At 41.3% G+C, this 22,957-nt stretch overlaps 1 protein-coding gene across 2 annotated transcripts in view; it reads left to right on the top strand.

Annotated features, from left to right (window-relative positions):
* The window catches only part of Mkln1 (muskelin 1), a 327,297-nt gene that overhangs the window by 125,805 nt on the left and 178,535 nt on the right, over window positions 1–22,957 (top strand). Inside the window, exon 2 of one of the 2 annotated variants that reach the window (XM_058582833.1) lies at window positions 17,423–17,587. The exons of the other annotated variant lie outside the window; for it this stretch is intronic. Within the exon in view, the coding sequence (XP_058438816.1) occupies window positions 17,568–17,587 (20 nt within the window). The 5' untranslated portion in view covers window positions 17,423–17,567. The remainder of the gene's footprint in view (window positions 1–17,422; window positions 17,588–22,957) is intronic. 2 annotated transcript variants of the gene reach the window in all.

The raw sequence follows: 22,957 nt of genomic DNA, 5'->3' as shown, positions 1-22,957 counted from the left end.
GCGCCACCACCACACCTGGCTCACATTACCCTTGTCATCCATCAGATGGTGCCCATGATGAAGCTGTCAAGTAATTTCCATGTGGACTGTCTAAACCAAACCTTGTCACAAACATCCCATGAGGAGAATCAATGTGTCACAAATATTAAAAGGACTGTCTTCAGATCCATCTTAATCAAGTAGGGCTGTTATCCCCAAGTACCATTAACTGGTAGTTTATAAACAACAGAAATTTGTATCTCACAGTTCCAGAGTCTAAAAAGGTCCAAGATGAAGGCACTTGGAGTTTCAGTGTCTAGTGAGGACCTGCTTTCTGGTCCATAGGTGGAGCCTTCTTGCCATGTCCTCACGGGGCACAGAGGTGAGGGACTCTCTCTGGGGTCATTCATGAGGGCTTTAGCTTCACCACCTAAGCACATTCCAAAGGCCCCAGCTCCAAATACCAGTGTCTTCAGAGTTAGGTATAACTTAAGGCTCTTGGGAAGACATAACAGTCAGTCCACAGCAGTATCTCTGCAAAAAAATATTTAAAACGTGTTTCTGTCTTTCTTGATCAGTGTGCTTTTCATAGTTGTCATGACTCTGTTACTGTCTGCGTCCTTTCTTCCTGTTTCTCTCATTAACCAATTTGCAAAGGCTGTTTCATGGTCCTGTTTTAGAGACATCCATTTGTCCTCATTTACTCACAGGGCTAGCATTCCCTTGGAGATTTTAGCTTCCTCAGATAATGTTTGTTCATCTTCTTACATAAGGCCGATAATGACATGGACTGTGCGAGGTAATGGTGGCAAGGTCCTGATGTGCACTCTGAGCTGTTTTCCCAGTGATTCTGGTAATTTCTTTCTTTTTTTTTTCTGATCCATCCATGTTTTCCTTTTATAATCCAAGTCATGTACTTATAGGACTCCTGGGGTTCAGAGTACAGTCTTCATTCATGAATTTATTCATTTCTTTATGCATTCATTCATTCCAAAATATTTGTCGTGTACCTACCATGTCCTGGACACTTTGCTAGGTGCTGGAGTCAGAGCAAAGAACTACTCCCATGGAGCTTATTGGAAAGATAGATTCCTTTTCCTTTTTGCAGGTGGTGGAGGTAGGAGTGGGGGGAGTTGGATGGTGTGGGTACCAAGATGGAACCCAGGAACCTTAACCCCTGAGTCACATCCCCAGCCCTTTTTATATTTTATTTTTATTGAGTTGCTTAGGGCCTTGATGAGTTGTTGAGGCTGGCTTTGAACTGGTGATCCTCTTGCCTCAGCCTTCTGAGCCACCAGGATTATAGGTGTGTGCCACCTCACCTGGCCCCCGTGATGACCGTTCTAATAGAGAAAGGTGCAAAGTCCAGTAGACAAGGAAAAGGAGGACCCAACAGCCTTTGCAAATACTAAGGAAATAGCATTTGAACTGGGAGTTTCCTTCTCTTTCCCAGCTGCCAACTCTAGAAACAAAAGACTCTGAACCTTAAAGGATGACAGAGCTGAAAACAGAGGGACCCTGAGAGAAAGGCTTGCTTATTACATGACTAAGAAAGAAACTTCTATTGTGTTCACCTACCAATATTTTAGAGCTCGTATGTTAAAGCAGAAAGCTTTATTCTGGTTAATATGTTAATATACGACATTCAAGTAAACTGTGCAAACACAGGTGTGAGTGTCTAATAGAGAGTGCAAATATCAATAAATATTTGATAATGCCATAAGGACATCTTGGGGGGAAGTTCAAGTGTTCTCCTGTTGCTAGAATATAAAATACGTGACTAGACAGATAAGCATGGGCCAATCATGAAGAACTTCGAATGCCACACTGGAGAATTTTGGTTTAATCTTGTGTCAGAAAGGAAGACAATGGAGAGGCACAATCGCTGGAATAACAGGGTTTCTGCAAAACATGACACTTAAGAACCTGCTTTAATTTTCTCCAACGTAAGATGCTAATCCATTGATGAAAGAACTTTAGATAAAGGACTAAAGATAAAGGGATTTAGAACCAGAAGGCATTATAATCTGGTTCAATCTCACTTTAACAAATGAGGCTCAGAGATGTCAAGTGCCTTTGCCAAGATCACCCAGCTGAAATTTGGCAGAGCTGGAGACTAGAAGGCTAGTCTCCTGTCACCAGCCCTACAGCCTTGCTCTTTCTACTGTACCACAGTGCTTCAAAGCAGTTGAGACCAGCTGGTGCGCCTGTTTTCAGTTGCCTAATGAAGACATTAGGGATTTGGAAGCAGGGTATTTTCCATGGATGGCCATCTTTTCTGTAATTCCTCATCTGGCTTGAATCAACCATTCTTTTGGATAAGGTCCATCTCTTCAGCATCAGATTTCCCTGGAGGACAATGAGGAATGTGCTTATTGGCCTGTGGGGTGCCCTTGTACTTTCTGAGTTTTTGTTGAGAAGAAAGTAGCAGTGGTTTGAGCTCTTGTAAACACCGCCTAGTCCCTTGGCTTCTGGGGAGTTTGCTGGCTCGTGGAGAGTGACTGTGGTTCCTCTGGCCAGCTGACTGTGCTTCAGAGGTCAGATCCAAACATCTTCAGCGCGTCTGCTTCAAGGGTGGGTCGGCCACCTATGGCTAACATTTTAACATCATTTTCTGTTCGTCAATTCACTATTTCTGGTTTTCGTATATTGTTCAGCTGATCCATTATTCATTAAAACGACTGCTCCATATGCTCCCCGAGGCAATGGGACGTACATTTGTTTTTTAATAAGAAGTAAGAGTGAAGGGCAACCGTGCTGAGGCCAGTCTCAGAGAAGCACGACATGTGGTCTGACTTAAGTAGGACTGGGTATTATTGAGTTATTTTACAACTGGGGAAGCCAGAGCCCAAGTTGTGGGGAAAGGGAGGCCATTTGTTCAAAAGTCCCCAAGAAATCCAGGGGAAGATAGATTTCTGGATGTTTTTTCACTCTGGAGTTTGATGATCACTTTGTTCCTTGGCTTTTGGTTGCGTAATCTTTGCTTCCTTTGGATGTTGGTTGCTCCGTTGATATCTTAGTTCCTTATTAATAGAGGTATTAATCATAATGAGGTATTAATGAAGATTGTTCTCTCAGTCTTCAAGAATTAGCACCCAGGACAAGCTCTTGAGAAGGGATAATGCTTGGACTTTGAAATTAGAGAGATGTTTGCCAATTATTAACTGTGAGAACTAGGCCAAGATGCTTAACTTCTTTGAGTCTCAGTCTCCTTATATGTAATATGGGAGAATAACAGGGTGATGTGGGGATAACATGCATAATTAACATGTAATAAAGCTCCTTTCTTAATGCTGGGGACAGAGTTGGCTGTTAAATTCTTTCTTTTTTTTTTTTTTTTTTGGTATGGGAGATTGAACCCAGGGGTGCTTTACCACTGAGCTACAACCCCTGCCCCAACCCCCCCTTTTTTTTTTAATTTTGAGACAGGGTCTTGCTAAATTGCTGAGGCTGGCCTGGAACTTGCAATTCTCCTGTCTTAGCCTCCCAAGTTGCTGGGATTATAGGCCTTTGAAACTCTACCTGGTTAATTATTTCCTTTTTGAGTCCCTGAGAAGATCTCATTAATAGCATTCCTTTGCCCACTTCTCATCTCGGGCTGTAGTCAAGATGAGAGACCAAACAGTAAGCAGATAAAGAGGAGACTCTTGCCTTTACCGTAGGTGATATGTTCAGGTTGCTATAATAAGGTACCCAAAACGGGGTGGCTTATCAACAACAGACATTTATTTCTCACAGTTCTAGAGGCTGGAAGTCCAAGATGGGTGCCAGCATGGTCAGGTTCTGGTGAGGGCCTAGACACCAACTGTTAATTTCTCACTCCAGAAAAAGATTTAGAGAACGCTGGCGTCTCTTTCATAAAGACATTAATCCCGCTCATGAGGGTTCCACCCTCCTTAATCACTTCCCCAAGTCTGCACCTTCTAATACCATCACCTCATTGGGGGTTAGCGTAAATTTGGGGAGAGTTGTCATTAGTCCCTAATAATGTTGATTATTGATAAAGCCTGTTCATTGTGAGAGCTAATAGGACTGCTAATTGATTTTCACAATTAGGTTTTACAATTCACTCCATCATAGGTTTATCAGGATAGGCCTATGTACCCTGGGGTCGGGGGGGGGGCTTGGAAGGGGACCCTGCCCCCCTACAGGAGCAGAGCCAGGTGGTATCCTCACTGTGGGCAACGGATACCTATGAGGAAGAAGAGGGACCGTGCAGAGCATGCTCTGTGAATTTGCAAACTCACCAATCAAATTTAGTGATTCCTCTAAGGAAGAGGAAAAAGAAGAGGAGTAGGGGGAACTAAGACAGCCAAATCAGTATTTGCCTTCTTTTTCCCCTCACCTTCATGTGATGCCTGTTACTTTCCAGCCATTTCTGCTCATGGTGAGTGCAGGTGTCTGTGTGGCACTGAAGGCAGCCTCAGAGAGCCAGAGTCTGGAAGCAAAGTGTGCGGGAAGGGAGGGAACATTGGGTCAGATCTTTGGTTGAGAAAGGAGTGGGCACTCGAATCCAGAAAGAAAAGTTTAAGTTCAGAGTCAGGGGTTAGAGGTCTGAAGGTAGTAGGGTCAGGGTTCTAGACAGCAGTTGGAATTTCCAGGCAGGAGAGGAGTGTCCTAGAACCAAATCTCAAGAGGACGGGTGGGCAACAGCTGGAAGTCCAAGAACAAAATGTCAACAAGTTTGTCAACAGGCCCTCAGTGGCATCCAGGTCTAACCATGAGCCCCAGAGCTGCCTCTCCAGAGATGACTCTCGGTCCTGGCATTAGGTTATATACCCTCTGCTCCCATTTTTAATCTTTAAAATATAAACATATTTTGTGATTATAAAAATAATAATACTCAATATGAAAAGTAAATAAGTACAAAAATGTACAGAAAATAAAACAAAACGAACCCATAGTCTCATCATAAGGAAAAACTGATGTTAACTTGGACTATATATTTAAAAAGTCTTTCTTCTATGCAGATTATTATGCAGTTAAGGTGATTCTGTCTATATGTCTTAATTTTGCATGCTGAATTTTTCAATTACAATATAATCATCCCTCCATGTTATTAAGAGTTCTCAGTAATTAAATATCATTTAAAATGACATTTTCCCTGGTTTGAAGCACATCTGGACCAATCTCTACCAATTTATGAAAATCCTGAGAATCTGGAGAGACTTTCTTCTAAGGGTTCACTTTATTTCAGATTGGCGAACAAGGCATTCCCAAGGTCCCCCACGTGCCTGTGCAAGGCAGGCACTTGATCTGCTTGAGATTTCTCATGTTTCTAATCACTGTTGACAGAGGGGATCAAAGATGCCACCCACCACCACTAGTACAGAGGCAACAATTCAAAGCATAGGCTTTTAAAAATGCATCATGTCGTTATGTACTTCAAAGAACCACTGTATTAGTTTGCTTGGGCTGCCATAACAAAATACCACAGACTGGGTAGTTTAAATAGCACACATTTATTTCTCATAGTTCTGGAAGCTGGTATTTCAAGAACAAAATGTCAACAAGTTTTGTTTTTTCTGTGTCCTCTCCCCTTGGATTGCACGTGGTTGCCTTTTGCTGGGTCCTTAAATGATTTTTCCTGAGACAGCCCTGCTGTCTCTCTGTGGTCCAAATTTCCTCTTGTCGTAATAACAATAGTCATATTGGATAAGGGGCCACCCTAAAGACCTCATTTTCACTTAATTTCCTTTTTAAAGACTTTACAGATATGATTACATTTTGAGGTATCAGGGGATAGGACCTCAATACATATTGGGTTGGAAGATAGCACCACTCAGCCCTTTACAACTAGACCTCCTTAAAGAAACCATAAGTAGTCGCAGGCTTGAAATTCAGGGAAAAAGCCTAGCCACCAGATAGTAAACAAATTCTTTATCCCCTAGAAATACAGTGACATGATTACTGTAATTCACAGCTACCAAGTACAGGAATATGCTCTTTCCCAGCATCCAAAGTCATCAATTGCACAAAACACCTATTTCCTGAAAGACAGGATGCCTCAGCCTCCAGAGAAGTCAGTGGAATTGTCCTGCGACTACAGAGCCCAGCAGGGCTAGAAGAATCCAAAGAGTCATTGTGTAAACCGCGTTCTCTAGAAAATCGGACTTCTCAAAGGGCTTCTGCTCCTTTATTTGTATTTTTTATGTGTATATTCTTAGTTTTGGAACGCTAAAGCATATTGCATATATGGTAATTTATTATGTTATATTTGCAATCTCATTTCATATGTGCTTATTATTTTCTTCCTTACCCAAAAGAGCATCATTGAAATTTAAAACAGAAACCCCTTTAGGTGTCACCACCCACCCCTGAGTTCCAACTTTTGTGAAGACAACCTTTGGTAAGTTGTGTTACTCTTTTCTAAACCTTCCAGGTTTCTTCCTTCCGTTCTCTCTCCCTTTTGGAAGACTGTGCCTCCTTCCCTCACTGCTTTGGTCAGTGAAATGTGGGTAGGATGATGTGGGTCCTTCTGGGCAGAGTTTGGTTCACCATCTTTCTTTTCCCTCTCCATGACAACCAGTGATGTTTCAGATGATAGCTGCTCCATCAGCCTGGGCCTTGGAATGAAGAGAAGCTGGAAAGAGCCACGGCTGACTTACAGTGGACAAGTAGCGTGAATGAGGCATATACTGTTGTTGTAAGCTGCTGACATTTTGGGGTCATTTGTTCTTTCAGCATAACCATAATTTTCATGATTGATATGCCACTGTAACATATCATTTCTTTCACAAAAGACAGTAAAGCACAGCTTTCTATGACTCGGACTTTTAATGAGGGTTACTAAAAATGTGATAAGCCTAGATAGATGCTGATCAGTAATACAAGCCACTTCCTAGCTATGTGAAACCACCTCACTCCTCAGGTGGTTCACAGTTATGCTTCAATAACTCCATGACATGGATCTTTTAAGTCAACAAGGAAGAAGTAAAATTAAGTGACTACTAATTAAGTAGATACTACATTCTTGTGGAATGTAAAATAAGTGGACAAAAAGAAGATTATGCTCAATACATAGATCAACCCACTCTCTTCTCTTATGGCCATTTTTCTTTAGTCTTTCTTTTCTCCTTCCTTTTCCTTCTTCATTTCTTTTTAAAAAATGTCCTTTCTTTATAATGCAGGTGATTGCAATAATAGTTACAGATATTGGCCTTGGACAATGATAGAGCACATCTCCTTAGCATGACAAGGCCCTGGGTTTGAACCCCAGAATCACTACCACCAACGGCAAAAACAACAAAGCTGTAGCTATTATTCATTGAGTGAGTTTAAGAAGGAGACAAATTCTAGGGTCCTTGAATACAAAATTTGTCCAACCTTAAAGGCAGGACCCAAACATTACTTTTTCATTTATCTACAATTATCCACATCTGGGTCATTTTAATTATAGACTAGTAGTGGCAGGGCTGGGGACATAGCTCAGTTGGTAGAATGCTTGCCTGGCATGCACAAGGCCCTGGGTTCAAAAGAAAAAGGAAAATAGATTAGTTGTGGTGGTAGAAATAGTAATAATAATTATTATTAACATTTATTGAGCATCTACATTGAGCTATGTTTTTGCATATGTTGTTATTTAATCTTCACAAGAATGCAATGGGCTAAGTATAATTGTTATTATAATACCATTTTGTAGCTAGGACATGAAGATTTAGAGAGATTAAGTGGAGTTTGGAGATTAACCACCATTCATTCATTCAACATCTATTAAAATTTTTGGATTCTGTGGGACAGACATTATTTTAGACATAAGTATACGGTTGTGATGAAATTAGGTCCCTATTCTCATGGGAGAGACAGATGAGAAACTATCGAACTAAGAACTAAGATGCTTTCAGATAGTGATTGACACTATAAAAAATAAAATAAGATAATTAATAGTGATTGACAGGGGTGAGAGAGATTGACAAGACCAGGGGAGGGATTCTGAAGACCTAAAGAATGAGAAGCCAACAGTGCAAAGACTTGGGGTAACAGAAACCAAGATCCCGAGCGGGGAATGAATTTAGTGTGTTCAGAAACATTGATTGAGCTGGATATTTTTTTTAACGAGAGAGAGAGAGAGAGAATTTTTTTTTAATATTTATTTTTTAGTTTTCAGCGGACACAACATCTTTGTTTGTATGTGGTGCTGAGGATCGAACCCAGGACGCACGCATGCCAGGCGAGCGCGCTACTGCTTGAGTCACATCCCCAGCCCAAGCTGGAATTTAAAACTGGATTATTTATGCTTTATTTCTTTTACAGCTTTATCAAGATATATTGTATACATAAAAATCTCCTATTTAAGATGCATGGTTCAATTTTTTTTTCTTACTATTTTCATAGAATGTGTCACATCTCAACTATCTGATTTTAGAATATTTTCAATATGCTGAAAAGAAACTTTGCATCCATCAGCAACCATTTCTCATTCCAGCCTCCCTCTAGCCCACCCCAGCCCTAGCCCACCACTAATCTACTTTCCATCTCTATGTGTTTGCCCATTCTGGACATTAAAGTAGAATCCCATGGTGTGTGGTCTTTTGTAACCAGTTTCTTTCTCTTAGCATAATGTTTTCATGGTACATCCAATCGTATCCTGTATCTGTACATGATTTGTTTTTTATATGGAAATACCACAGTTTGTTTATTTACTCTTCAGTCAAGGGACACAGATTGCTTTCACTTTTTGTCCATTGTAAATAATACTGCTATGGGGCTGGGACTGTAGCTCAGTGGCAAAGCGTTTGCCTAGCCCATGTGAGGCACTGGGTTCCATCCTTAGCACCACGTTAAAAAAATAAATAAGCAAATAAAAAAGACACGCTGTCCATCTACAAGAGAAATTTTTTAAAACTAATAATGCTGCTATGAACATTCACATGTGAATGTGGAGGTTATGTTTTCATTTCTCTTGATATGTGTATGCCTAGGAAGGAATTGCTAAGTAATTTGGTAGTTATTTGGTTCAGCATTTTGAGAAACTGCCAAACAGTTTTCCAAAGTGGCTACACCATTTTACATAGTCAGTGGCAACAGGAGCGTTCTGATTTCTTTATATCCTCCCTGATACTTGCTATTGTCTGTTTTTATTATAGCTCTTCTTGTGGATGTGAAAAGGTGTCTTGTTTGATCTGGATTTGCATTTTCTAATGACTAATGAGATTGAGTAGCTCTTCATGTGCATTGGGGTCCTTTGTATATATCCTTAGAGGAATGTTTATTCAATTTCCTTGCCTGTGTTTTCTTTAGATTATTTATCTATTATTGAGTTGTGATAGGTTTTTATGTACTCTGGATATAAGGCCTTCGTCACATAGGTGATCTGTAAAGATTTTCTCCCATTCTGCAGGTGGTTGCCTTTCCACTTTCTTGATGGAGTCCTTTGAAGCATAGAGGTTTTTACTTTTGGTGCCAAATTTATTTATTTATTTTTTAATTTTGTCACTTCTGCTTTTGGTGACACATCTAAGAAAATATCACCAAATTCAGGGTCATGAAGATTTACTCCTATGTTTGCTCCTAGGGTATGTATGAATGTATGTATGTATGTACTAGGGATTGAACCCAGAGTCTCACATAAGCTAAGCACATGCTTTACCACTGAGCCACACCCCAGCCCCAGTTTTATAGTTTTTAAAAAATTATTGGTGCATTATAATTAGACAAAATAGTGAGGTTCATTATACCATATTTATAAATGCACATAACCTAATTTGAACAATCTCGTTCCTTAGTGCCTTCCTTTTCCCTCCCATCCTCCCTTCCCCATCTACTTCTCTACTCTACTGATTTCCCTTCTATTGTTGTTGCTATTATTATTTTAGTTAGTGCATTATAATTTATGTGTATATAAATTATGTATATAACATATTATATATATATAAAAATTTTTATATGTGCAGGACTCATTGTAGTGTGCTCATACATGGACATAGCAATATTTGGTAGATATTGTACCTCAGAACTTCCCTACATCCTTCCTTTCTCCCTCCCTCTCTATCCCTTTCCTCTACTCTATTGGTCTCTCCCTTCCTTTTGTGAGATCCTAGTTTTATATTTTAATTCTTACATTTAGGACTATAATCCATTTTGAGTTAAACTTCTTTTTTTTTTTTTTTGGCATAGTGTTTGGAGGCTCCAGCTTCATTCTTTTATATGTGGATATCCAGTGGTCCCAGCATCATTTATTGAAAAAAAGTTATTCTTTCCCCATTAAATGGCACCCTTGTCAAGAATTTCACTGAGCTGGATGAAGCTGTACATGCCTACAGATTCCAGCAACTCAGGAGGCTGAGGCAGGAGGATCCAAAGCTCAAGGCCAGCCTGGGCAACTTAGAACTTGCCTCAAAAAAGGGGGGGGGGTGTAGCTAAGTAGTGGAGCATCCATAGAAATACAGTTGAGTCTCACATATTGATCTCATATCCTGTCATAATTCTGAACTTTTTTTTTTTGGTACTGGGAATTGAACCAAGAGGTACTTCACCACTGAGTCACATCCCCAGCCTTTTTAAATGTTTTATTTAGAGACAGGGTCTCACTGAGTTGCTTAGGGCCTTGCTAAGTTGCTGACGCTGGCTTTAAACTCACGATCCTCCTGCCTCAGCCTCCCTCGCCATTGTGTGCACCACTGTGCCTGGCACATTTCTGAACTTCTTGACTTTATATTTGTAATCATGATGCTTGACTACTTTCTCCATGTGAAGCATTGTGTTCGACACCATAGAAAACACCAAGATGAACAAGATACGGTCTTGGTTCTAAAGCTTATAGCTGAATTTAAGAAATAAGACGTAAGCCTCTTAAATAAACAATAGCCTGTTTTAGCAAGGTACAGGGAAGTACATAACAATGGGATTAAGATAGGCATTGACCCACATGTGGAGATAATTATTATAATTATATCCAGAAACTTCCAAAGTGAAAATCAGATAAAATTTTTAATGCAGTTGTCCATGCCCACACCATCTGAGGAATATGATACAGTAGTTCTGAGGTGAGGTTCTGGAATCTATTTTTAAAAGGCTTGCCAAGAGATTCTGATGACCAGCCAGGTTTGAGAAATGATAATGAACCATGGTTGTGCCTACTAATGTTTTCAAAGAAGTTGGGCAGAAGCCAGGGAGAAAAAGAAGCAAGAAAATTAAAGGAGGAAAGGGAGGAAGAAGGAAGGGAAATAGGGCCATAGTGGGCCTTTCAAACCCAGCTCAAATACTTCCTACTATATTCCTCTCCAGCCTTGAATTGTCTCTCATCCCCCTGAACTTTGCTAGAACTCTATCTGTAGCATTCGTTTAGCAATTCTTATGTACTTCCCTTGTGGTCTCCTAGATGTGACTGTTTAGGATACTCACACATCTAGGAGACCACAAGGGACCTGGGTAAGAGATTGTAAGTGGACCTATACAACAGCTCCTCCACTAACCAAAGACATCTTAACCAGCACACACAATTCGAAGGGCTCACTAGTGTCCTTTGTGTTTATGAGGATGGCTGTTACACAGAACAAACTTATTTTCCAAAATTGAGAATCCAAGGAACTTCAAGAGATCCTTCTGCAATGCATGTCCATGATCCTCAGAGTCATGTATCCATTATCTGGATTTAATAAATAATATCGGTTTACCATATTTTCTTAATATTTTTAAATAAAGAAAACATTTTAGTTGCAAGAGAAGGCCCTTCCATCTCATCTCTCCCCAGAGATAACCAATCTCTTTTAAAGATGGTAGGAATCTTGTCCACGCATGTGTTTATATTTTACATACACAATATATAAAATTTGAGAGTTTAAACGTATACAAAGAGTATACATATTTTTCTGCAGCGTGTTTCTTCAACACCATTTTGAGATTGATCCATGTAATACTTACAGAGCCAACCCATTCTTGATAACATAGTAATATTATACTAGGAAGTACTATATTGTATCATCCCACTATGTGTGTATGTTTGTTTATTTATTTTTTATTTGTTTTTTGTACTGAGGTCCTTTTTATTTGTTTTTAAATTTTGAGATATGGTTTTGCTAAAGTTGTTGAGGCCTGGCCTCAAACTTGAGATCTTCTAGCCTCAACCTCCTGAGTTGCTGTGATTATAGGCATGAGCCACCCCACCCATATGTATAAATATTTTAGACTCTATTTTCTTTTAAGTGGACAATTGCTACGTCTAGTTTTTTGCTATTTCAAACCATGATGCAATTCCTGTCCTTGTATGTCTCCTTGGACACATATGTGAGAATTCTTCTAGGGAATATATCTAGAAAGAAAATTGCTAGCAAATAGGATATGCATATTCTCAGCTTTACTGGATTGCTTTCCAGGTTACTCTCTGTAGTAGCAGAGCCAATCTTCACGTTTACCAGAGATATATGATAATTTCTCCTGCCCCACATTCTAACCAATACTGCTGAGTTAAGAACCAGTACACATACCTGGGTCCTACTTTAGTAGATTCTATTAGGGTAGCACTGGATGGTGGTTTGAAACGGGCTACACTTTCAAAGGATTATTGTTTATGAGGATGGCTGATTGCATAGAATGAGCTTTTATTTCCAAATAAAATAAATTCTAAAACACATTATTGAGAGCCTCTCTGCTCCATGTATGTGTGTATACAATCTTATAGGTCAATAGGCCCACAGAGACTCTGGTACTTCGTTGGTTGCATTTAGAGCTTTAAGGAAAGAAGGGTGGAAAAGTACTACTGCCTAACCTACCTTACAGATGGATTCATTTAATTAATCAATTTATTTATTTTTGCCCTACCAGGGATTAAAGCCAGGTCCTCATGCATGCTAGGCAAGTGCTCTACCTCTGAGCTATTTATCTCCAGCCCTTTATTTTGAGACGGGGTCTCACTAGGTTACTCAGGCTACCCTTGAACTTGTTATCCTCCTACCTCAGCCTCCGGAGTAACGGGATTACTGGCGTGTGCCACGGTGCCTGCTGCAGATGCACTTTAATACAACAGCAACGTGATTTATCGGTCCACGGGGTGGTACTTAATCTACAGTCCTGCCTCTGCCGGCGAGGCCGATGGGAGGTGGGCCCTTTCTGGAAGCGGACCTGCCTCTGACTAGGCATACGGGTGGGCGTCCGTGGTCAGGGCTTGCGTATGTGCGATCGCTTAGGGCAGGACGCATGTCAGCGCTGTCTGCCAGCCTGCTGGGTGGTGTCACTGTGTGGAGCATTTGTGGCTTTTTTCAAAGCCCCGAGGAATCTGAGAAGCAAGTGAGGGGAATGATGCATGAAAACAAAAGGCAGTGGAAAGAGTGACCAGCCAGCAGGCTCCAGCAGGCGGAACGCTCTGTCCTTGTTATTACTGCTTCACGAAAATGCCGCTGGCTTCCTGGCAGGGGCTGGAAGGTAGAGGCTTCCTGAGAAAACAGGCACCAGAGATGGGGACGCTGGGGCCGGGATTCTGACTCCCCAGCGTCCCCATCTTCCAGTGGCAGCCACACGGTGAGGGTAGGGAACCCTGTGCCCCTTAGTGGAGTCTGGCCAGGCTTTTCCTCTCTCCTGGCTGATTTCCCAAGAGGTTTTCCTCCCACTCACAAGCTCCGGTCTCAGAGGCCTGGCAGGGCTGGCCTGGGAGAGAAGCTGGGCGGTGCCGGGGACAGAGCTGCTCCCCACGGAGGGATCTGAAGGTCAGCCTAGGGGAGGAAAAGGGGCCTGGACATGACTCCCTTTCAAGGAGTGTTTATCTCAAAGAAGGGCCTACTGATGGCCGGCAGTGGGACAGGGGCTGTTCTCAGGCCTTGCCTACTTTCCCCAGGGCTCTAAATGCCCTGCTACCACATTTTCTCCCAGGACAGCCTAATTCAGTTTTCAGAAATGAGGTGGACACGCAGGAAAGGTATGTTTCCATTTAAATGCACTCTTGGATAGCTATTTGGACTTGCCAGGAGTCGACCTCTACTTTCCCTCCAGATAGTCTCCTTTCTCTGATATATAAAATACCTGGATGCGAAACAGGGAAGTAGTTGGCATTCTCTTCTCTTAAAAAGTAGCTAGGAGGATAATGCATAAAAATAGGCCTCTGTGGATATAATGGGACTGAACAGGGTGTGGTTGGCTTGGCAGCTGCTCAGGCAAAGTTATTTCTCTTGGTCCTGGAATGCTCTTGACTTCGCCTCTGCTTGATGAAGTCCTAAAAAACTAGCTCGAGTGTCACTTTTTGGGGAGTGAAACTCCCATTGCTGGGGTTAATCACTGCCTTCTTTCTGGTCCCATAGCATTTGCCTTTATAAAAAAACATTCATCCATATTGTGTGACAATTACGGACTTGGGATCATGCTTTTTTCTGTATGTGTGCCTCCTTGGCTTCTATGACTATATTTGATAAACATAGGTGATAGTTCTTTGATAACTATTTATTGAATGAATCAAAGTTCTTGAATAAACACGGATCTTTGGCTCTTCTATTTTCTTAATTATCCCCTGCCTGCTCCTTCTTGGGCTGAACTGCAGGCAGTTCCAGCTCTGCATGGACTAGAGAGACTCTCGAAAACTAAGTGTCATTTTTTTCCCTAAGGAATTGCTCCAGCAGGAATGGTTGTTTCGATGTATCATTCTGTTACAGGTACAGAAACTGTTTCCAGGAAACACTACCATCATTATCTCTGAAAGCCGAGTCAGTGGAAATTGTTATTTTCCATTTACAGATAGACAAATGGAAGCTTTCTTTTTCATTTACCAATTATGGCATGTCCACTCTGTTCAAAGTACTGTGTGAAGAGTTTTATGGGCTCCAAAGAGAACCTGGTGAGACAGCGTTCTTGTTGTAAAGGAGAATGTCACAATCTTACTGGGATGAAAAGCTATTTGTATGCAAAATTAACTGTTGTTGGGAACGTATAATCTGGACTATATGAGTGGTTCCAAGACAAGTACCAAAGGGAATAGAAAAGGTAGGAACAAGAATGTCCGGCTAATGTGATCAAGGATATATGTCACTGAGTCATTGAAATGAATAGATTTTTGGCTGGCCATTGTACATTTGGCCCTGGGTTGGTTTCCTGTGATCACCATAACAAATTACTTTAAACCGGGTGGCTTAAAACAATAGTATTTTATTGTCTTACAGTTCTGGAGGTCAGACGTCTGATATCAAGGTTTTGGCAGAGCCGGTGGCTCCTGAAGGCTCCAGGGAAGAATCTGTTCCTTGCTTCTTCCAGTTGCTGTTGGTACTAGGCTTCCCTTGGCTTGTGGCCACTTCACTCGGTGTGGTCACATGTTCTCCTTCTCTCCTCTCTTAAATTCCTTCTGCTTCTCTCTCTCTCTCTCTCTCTCTCTTGTTTTTAGTAGTAATTTGACACAATACCTTTATTTTTTTATTAATTTTTATGTGGTGCTGAGGATCAAACCCAGCACCTCGCACCTGCTAGGCGAGCATTCTGCTGCTGAGCCACAACCCCAATCCCCCCTCTGCTTCTCTTTTAAGGATGTGTGTGATTGCAGGTAGGGCCTACCCCAGTGATATAGGATCTGCTTCTTCTCTTCTTTTCTGAAGATCCCAAACTTAATTACATTTTCATCATATAAGATCATATCCTTAGGTTCTAGAGATTAAGCTGCCCTGCTCTGGGCCCACATGTCATGTCACCTGGTTTCCATTGCCTTCTGGTTTACTGTTGGGTTTGCCAGTGGGAGGTGTCTTCAAGTAGCAGAGGGTAGGAGGAAAAAGAAGTCAAGACATTTCTTTTCTTTTTATCACTGCTTTAGCACAATGGTTTTGGCAGTAGCTGTTCCAGAATTCCAGCTCTTTCCCAACTTTGATCAAACAATTTCCTTCCCTTTTCTCTCAGCCCTGGGCTCCTACCGTTGCTAGTCCTTGGGAGCCTGAATATCCTCTTAATATGCCTAGTCTCTGTAAATATGTCTTCATCAAATTTTTTTTCAGCCAATTGTGCCTTCATGTTTCCTGCCATGATCTGATCTGATAGAGATTCCGAGAGGCAAAAATTAATTTTCAGAACAGAGATACTCAGGTTTTATCCATCTAAATTCAAGTGATGACTAGTGGGCACTGGAAGGTGGTCAGCACACAGTACAGCCGTAGCAACTGGGCCATCCTGTGGGCTCTTTGACAGTAAATATCTCTTGCTGGACTGTGATTATCTGCTGTTGCTGCGACTCTGCTGTGGCTGCTGTTGTTCTTGGTACTTGCTATTCTTTTCTCTGTCTCACAGCTTCTACTGCCTCTTGGTGTCTGCTGCCACCTGACTTCAGCTTTCTTCCTTCCCTCCCTGCATCTTCTAGCTTCTGCCCCTGCTAACAGCTGACTCCCTCCAGTGGATTTCATATTCTACTCCCTGAAAGGATCCGACTGGCTTGACTGTTCACCATCAGGTGCAGGCTACGGGGCAGAGCTTTCTAAACAAACCATCTCATCAGCATGGACTTGATGCCCAGACAGGTGCCCCTCCTGGCCTGCGAGGCTTTGTTTGGGATGGCAGAAGAAGATGATACACAATTCAGTGTCCAATTAGAAACCCCTAGAAGGGATTATGGGTGGGACAGGCATTGTGACACTTGTAGGGGAGAGGAGTGGGTTATCAAGATCCACAGGTGTATTTGTTGTCCACATCAATAGCAGAAAAAGAAAACACATATTTAGGGAAAAGTAAGCTTCCTAGGTTAGCTGGTGGCATAAATCAAATAGAGGAATACAATAGCTGGTTTGATAGCTTTAGATGTAGGTCGCAAAAGCGCATGGAAGGTCCTGAGTGCCTGGCTTTTGCTGTTGTCATCTGAGGTTAGTCTTAGAGGGCACTTTAGGCATTATTCTATGGGCAGTGAGAGGTTACTAAAGGTTTTAGAACATGTGGGAACAAGATAAAATCAGTTCTAAGACTATTTACCTGACAGTGGCAGTGGTATTCAGGTTAAATCAGGAGTGGAGAATGTGAAGGCAGAAAGACAAATTAGGAAGCAATTATAATAGTCTAAGTGAGAATCATGGGGACCCAAACCAGGACAGGCCTGGAAAGGAAGAGGAAAGCTAGTTCAAAACACTCAAGAAATGAAAAGATTTGGGGATTTGGGAGCTTGGTATCTTTTTAGTGCCAAGGACTCTTTTAATTATTTTTCTTCCAAACAAGTTGCACTTTTTTTTTTATTGTTTTGAGATGAAATATTTAAATTCCCCTCATAATATGGACAATATTACCTTCAGGTATTCCTATCTTTTGAAGCACATTCTTTTATTTTTTTATTTCTATGGGGCGCTGAGGATTGAACCCAGTGCCTCACACATGCTAGGCAAGCACTTTACCACTGAGTTACAGCCCCAGCCCCTTGGAACATATTCTTAGGAGCTCTGGCTTTGAGCCAAGAAGATGTAGGAAGTGATGGTTGCATTGGGAGAAACTGAACCTGAATATTTTAGTTCATGTTTTCTAGAAAAAATAGAACTCAAACCAAGAATTAATGTAATGTTTTATTTAGGAGATGCAATCCCAGGCAGTAAGAGGGAGAGAAAAAGGGAAGAGAGACAGAAGAAGATGGGAAGCGGCTTTATGATGCTTGGGTCATCGGCAGAAGGCAGTAGGAACATCTGTGCCACCATATACAATACTGCCAGACGAGTGGCATGGCCACACCATGCCTCAGGTAAGTACTCAGAGGAGAAAGGACAAGGAACCATCTTCTTGATGCCTTCTCATCTACTTCCCAGTGGTCCAAGTTCACCCCCAGTAGGAAGGACTTTCCTCATACTTTGGGTCCTGGCCCCTGTTCCCACTGTTAGTCTCACAGCAAGCCATACCCAGTGCTCTGTGGTGTGGCTTTTAATCTCGGTTGAGGGAAGAGTGAGAAACCAACATGCTGGTGAGCGCAGCTGGGGGAGAAGGCCAGGCAGAAGAGTGGCAGATTTGGTAGCAGGACTCTGTGGGCCCAAACAGAGCAAGTCAGCTGCAGCAGTGACTGAGACAGAATAAGCAACTCAGGATTTGTGAGATGGTGGTGAGAGCATCTGATGAGGCCTCCAGGATGTAGCTGATAAACTGAGAGAAGAAGGCGAAGGTGGAAACTTGCCGTTATGGAAATTCACTCTAGAATCACTTGAAGTTATGAAAATTCACTCTAGAACGATGGAACCACTCTAGAAAAATTGTATTTTTGAGGGTTCCAGAGGAATCATTCATATGCCACAGAGGATTGTATTCCTAGACAGCACAGCTGATGAGTGGGAACATGGGCTTTGGAGACCAGCAGAGCTATGCTTGAGTCACACGATGTATACTTTGACCAATTAATGTTTCTAAACCACCATTTCCTTGCCCATAACATGACTGAGGCTGATACTAGGTAACTCATGTTCAGGAATACAGAAAATGCTAAATAAATTGTGACTATGATGCTCATTAATATGATTCTTAGATGACTCTGTAATCTTCCCCAACCTTCTCTTCTCCATAAGGACGCTACTGTGCTAATCCTAAATGTTCCTTAAATGGGGCGAATTGCTGGAGCCTGAGTCCTTTAATTATTCTCAATGGCATTTGCATCAGGATCACTCCATATTCAAGGTCATGGAGCCTCAGAGGGGCTGGTGGCCTAACCAGGGTACTGACACATTATTCCCTAAGAAGGTAGCAACATTAACCCATCACCTTTGGCATATAGATAGGACATATCTTAAATGGTCCATTTGTTCTTATACTTTTTTCCCATTCCCAGTAGGAAAAAAAAGTTTGTAGACAAAACTGTGCTTTGAGGGCTGGGGTTATAAATCAGTGGTGGAGCGCTTGCCTAGCACATGTGAGGTACTGGGTTAGAGCCTCAGCACCACATAAAAGTATATAAATAAAAGTTATTTAAAAAATCTTAAATGAAACAAAAATACTTTGCTTTGGTGCCCCCAAGAAAGCATCACTGAGTACATGATTGTCATTAGAATCATGTAATAGAGGTTCTAGAGAGACTTCAAAAATAGGAGATTATGGGGCTGGGGTTGCGGCTCAGTGGTAGAGCACTTGCCTCACAAGTGCAAGGCCCTGGGTTCGCTCCTCAATACCACATAAAAATAAAATAAAATAAAATAAAGGTATTGTGTCCAACTACAACTAAAAAATAAATATTTAAAAAAATAGGAGATTACCTTATGTATGGTAATTGATAGGGTACAGATCATATTTTCTTTGTTCCCATAAATTAAAACCTTTTAGAATCTATTAGAAACATATTAAATGCCAAGAGTAATATATACCTAAAATATGTAAATACTTTGAAAATTTCTGAAAAGACAACAAAAATGCATTTCCCTCTTCTAAGACCCATACCATTTAAGGGTAAATGCCATATCCTCCCTTCCCACCCAGGACCTCTCCCACCCACACCGCACTCTGACACTGAACCCCATCTTAGCCCTAAACACCAAATCTTTACCCAATAGTCCTCAGTGACCTATGGGATCTAATCCTCACCTCTCAGACCTCACCTCTTACTACTAAGAAGAAACACAGCATCCTCTGGTGCTTAAAGGCATCTGTCACTGGAAACAGACCACTCAGTTCCAAGCCTAGCTATATCACAAAATAGCTGTATGATTTGGGGGCAGTTATTTAACCTTCCTGTGCCTTAGTTTCCTCATCTGGAAAAGAGAAAATCAGTGTCCATATCCTATAGGTTTTGGAAGGCCTCCCTACTATTTTTTAAGTGCTTAAAATAGTGCCGTTAGTACAGGCTATTTGAAGTGTTTGTTAGATAAACAAAGTACTTCCCCTCCTCCACTGCATTCCAGGCACACTGGCCTCCTTGCTGTGCCTCCAGCAGGCCAAGCACACTCCTGCCCAATGGCCTTTGTGTTTATTGTTCTTCCAGATGGCTACATGACCAATTGCCTCACTTCTTTCAAGTCTCTGCTCACATATCACTTTTTAAATGATGTCAATCCTATTTAGAATTGCAATTCTCTGTACATTCCCTGATTTGTTTATTTTCCTCATTTGCAGTTGCCTATTTTTAGCACTCTATTTAATTTGCAAATCTGTTTATTTTTCACCTATCTCCTCCAACTAGCAGGCAGGGATGTTTGTTTTATTCTCTGATGTATTCCAGGTGCCTGGAACACAGTAGGTGCTCAATATTACAGTCATGGGCCACCTAATGACATTTTGTCTAAAAGTGGACTGCATATATGATGTTGTGTCATAAAATTCTACCACCGAGTGACATCACAGTGAGCTCTAAATGTGTAAGAACACTTTGTAATGTTCACTCAATGACAAAATTGCCTAACCTCCCATTTCTTAGAATGTATTCCATCGTTATTTGTGGGACAAATGAAACCCACTGTTTCCACGTGGATAAAAGTTGGAGTTTATTTTGAAGACTGTGATTTTATAAATGAGCTTCTTTTTTTGAGGGGGCCGACCTGGGATGAAACTCAGGGGCACTCAACCATTGAGCCACATTCCCAGCCCTATTTTGCATTTTACTTAGAGACAGCATCTCATTGAGTTGCTTAGTGCCTTGTTTTTGCTGAGGCTGGTTTTGAATTTGTAATCCTCCTGCCTCAGCCTCTGGAGCTGCTGGGATTATAGGTGTGTGCCACCGTGCCTGGCTATAAATAAGCTTCTTTAAAAAAAATTTTTTTTTAGATGCTGATGTTTACATGTGGTGCTGAGAATTGAACCCAGTGCCTCACACATACTAGGTAAGTGCTCTACCACTGAGCCACAACCCCAGCCCCATATGAGCTTCTTAATGTGCGTGTAACATGCTAAAGATCTTCCTCAAAGTTGTTCCCTTATGTTGAATAGACATGATATTCTTCCTATAGTTTGTTTTTTTTTTTTTTTATAAACTGGGAAAACTCAGGGCTTTGCACATGCAAGGCAAGCACTTTGCCACTGAGCTAAATCCCAGCCCCACCTTTCTACAATATTAAGAAAATGATTAATGAACTGTTTTGTTGTTGTTGTTTGTTTCTTGAAAGATACTTAAAGGCAAACTTTAGCTGAAACTTAGGTCAAATTACCTTTCATTCCTAATGAGCACCTTCAGAATTAATGAGATAGATGAGCTCCTGCTTAGTTGCTGGTGGACCGAGAAGTCATAGCCTCTCATCAGGCTACATAACAGAGAACTAACAGCAAACTAACAGCACCTACTCTCTGTCAGATAAGCTGCTAGGCTCAACCTATGAGGCAAATGTCATCATCACAATAGCAAGATAAACAAACCAAGGCTGCAGAGGCCCAAATCACATACCCAGTAAATGACTGAGTCAGGATTCAAACCATCAGTTACCAAAATCCATGCTCTTTCCAGTATCTCACTTTAAGTCTCAGATTTCTGGGCTGGGGTTGTGGCTCAGGGTAGAGTGCTTGCCTAGCATGTGTGAGACACTGGGTTCCATCCTCAGTACCACATATAAGTAATAAAAAATATAGGTACATCTACAACTAAAAAATATTTTAAAAAAGTCTCAGATTTCTCATCTGTAATATGTAGAAACACTACTTATGCACAGAGTTGCTGTGACAGTTACAAATAAATACATGTAAAGCAGAACACTCAATAAATGACAACTTTGATTATGGCTATACATTAGGAATGACAATGTGACCTATCAGCTTGGGGAACAATCACATAACTTCCGGGAGGAAAACAAGAGCCTGTCTTAGCTGGATGACAGAAATGGGTCCTGTAGAAGTGGGTGAGTTGGAGCGATCACATTCAACATTTCTGTTTTAGTTTTTAAATATTGAAAAAATTTAACAACTTATTTGTTATTTCTTTTACTAAGAGTTGACCTTAGGGACTCTCACTAGTCAAGTTTTGAGACAATTTGATCATGAAAATGTTGTTTGTATGGCTGTATAAAAAGAATGGTTGCAGGGCTGGGGAAGTAGCTCAGTGGCAGAGGGCTTGCCCAGCATGCATGAAGTCCTGGATTCAATCTCTGGCATTGAAAAAAAAAAATGATTGTATACAAAGCAAAAAGTCATGAACATAAATGATTCTAAAAATGAAGGAGAGAAGAAAGGAGGAGAGAAAGATGAGAAATAGGAAAAACAAACCTTCTTCTCTTTGGAAAAATGCCAGCTAATAAAAGTTGAAGAGACAATGAAACTTTAAAAAAAAAAAAAAAAAAAAAACCACAGTCGTGCAATCTGCAAGGTGATAACTAATGCAAGCAGGGACCAGCAGTGGATAGTAAAACCACTGAGTGAAGGTGATGGGCATTACCGGTTGAATTATCTCCTCCCCCACCCCCAATTTTGATATCCTAATCCCCATAATATGCTTTTACTAGGAAACAGAGTTGATGCAGATGTAAATTAGTCAAGAGGAGGCCATAGGGAGTAGGGCAGGTTCAAAATGACTGGTATCCTTACTTAGGGTAAGTGGCCATATGAAAACACAGGCACACGAGAGGATGCAGGCTGAACTGCTGGGCTGAGGCTGCAAGCCACACGTCTTGGGCTACTAAATGCTGGGAAAAGCAAGGAAGACTTTGCCCCTACAGATTCCAAAGGGAACACACTTTCACCCCTACTTCCAGCCTTCAGACAATACATTTTTATAGTTTTTAGCTACTCAATTTGTGAGTACTTTGCTACTATGGGCCCAGGAAGCCAAGACAATGGGGAAAAGGACTGACACCATGCACCCAAGTATCACCCCACATGATGGAAAAGATAAGGATTTCCATGGAAGACATTAGTCATGACCACTTAACCAAGGATCAAACTTTTAACATCACTAAGAGTGGGACAACACAACACTGTATACATGCTGGTATGGCGCAATAAGAGGACTCAGTATCACTGTGATAAATGGATTGCAACAGGAAGTAGAGTGTATTTTTCTACGATTCCACTCTGGGTTGGCTTTGTTACTTGCTTTTGCCAACATAATGCTGTTGAAGTGACCAGAGTGCCTGGTCTAAGCATAGGTCTCAATAAATGCTCCCCCTTTCTCATCTCCTGGCCTCCCAGAAGGTAGCTCATTACACAGTAGTAACCAACTGGT

This window comes from Marmota monax, unplaced genomic scaffold (genome assembly GCF_021218885.2).
Source record: "Marmota monax isolate L192 unplaced genomic scaffold, Marmota_monax_Labrador192_F-V1.1 WCK01_AAM20220418_F8-fsc00131, whole genome shotgun sequence".
NCBI lineage: Eukaryota > Metazoa > Chordata > Mammalia > Rodentia > Sciuridae > Marmota > Marmota monax.
This window is presented reverse-complemented; position numbering and strand designations above follow the sequence as displayed.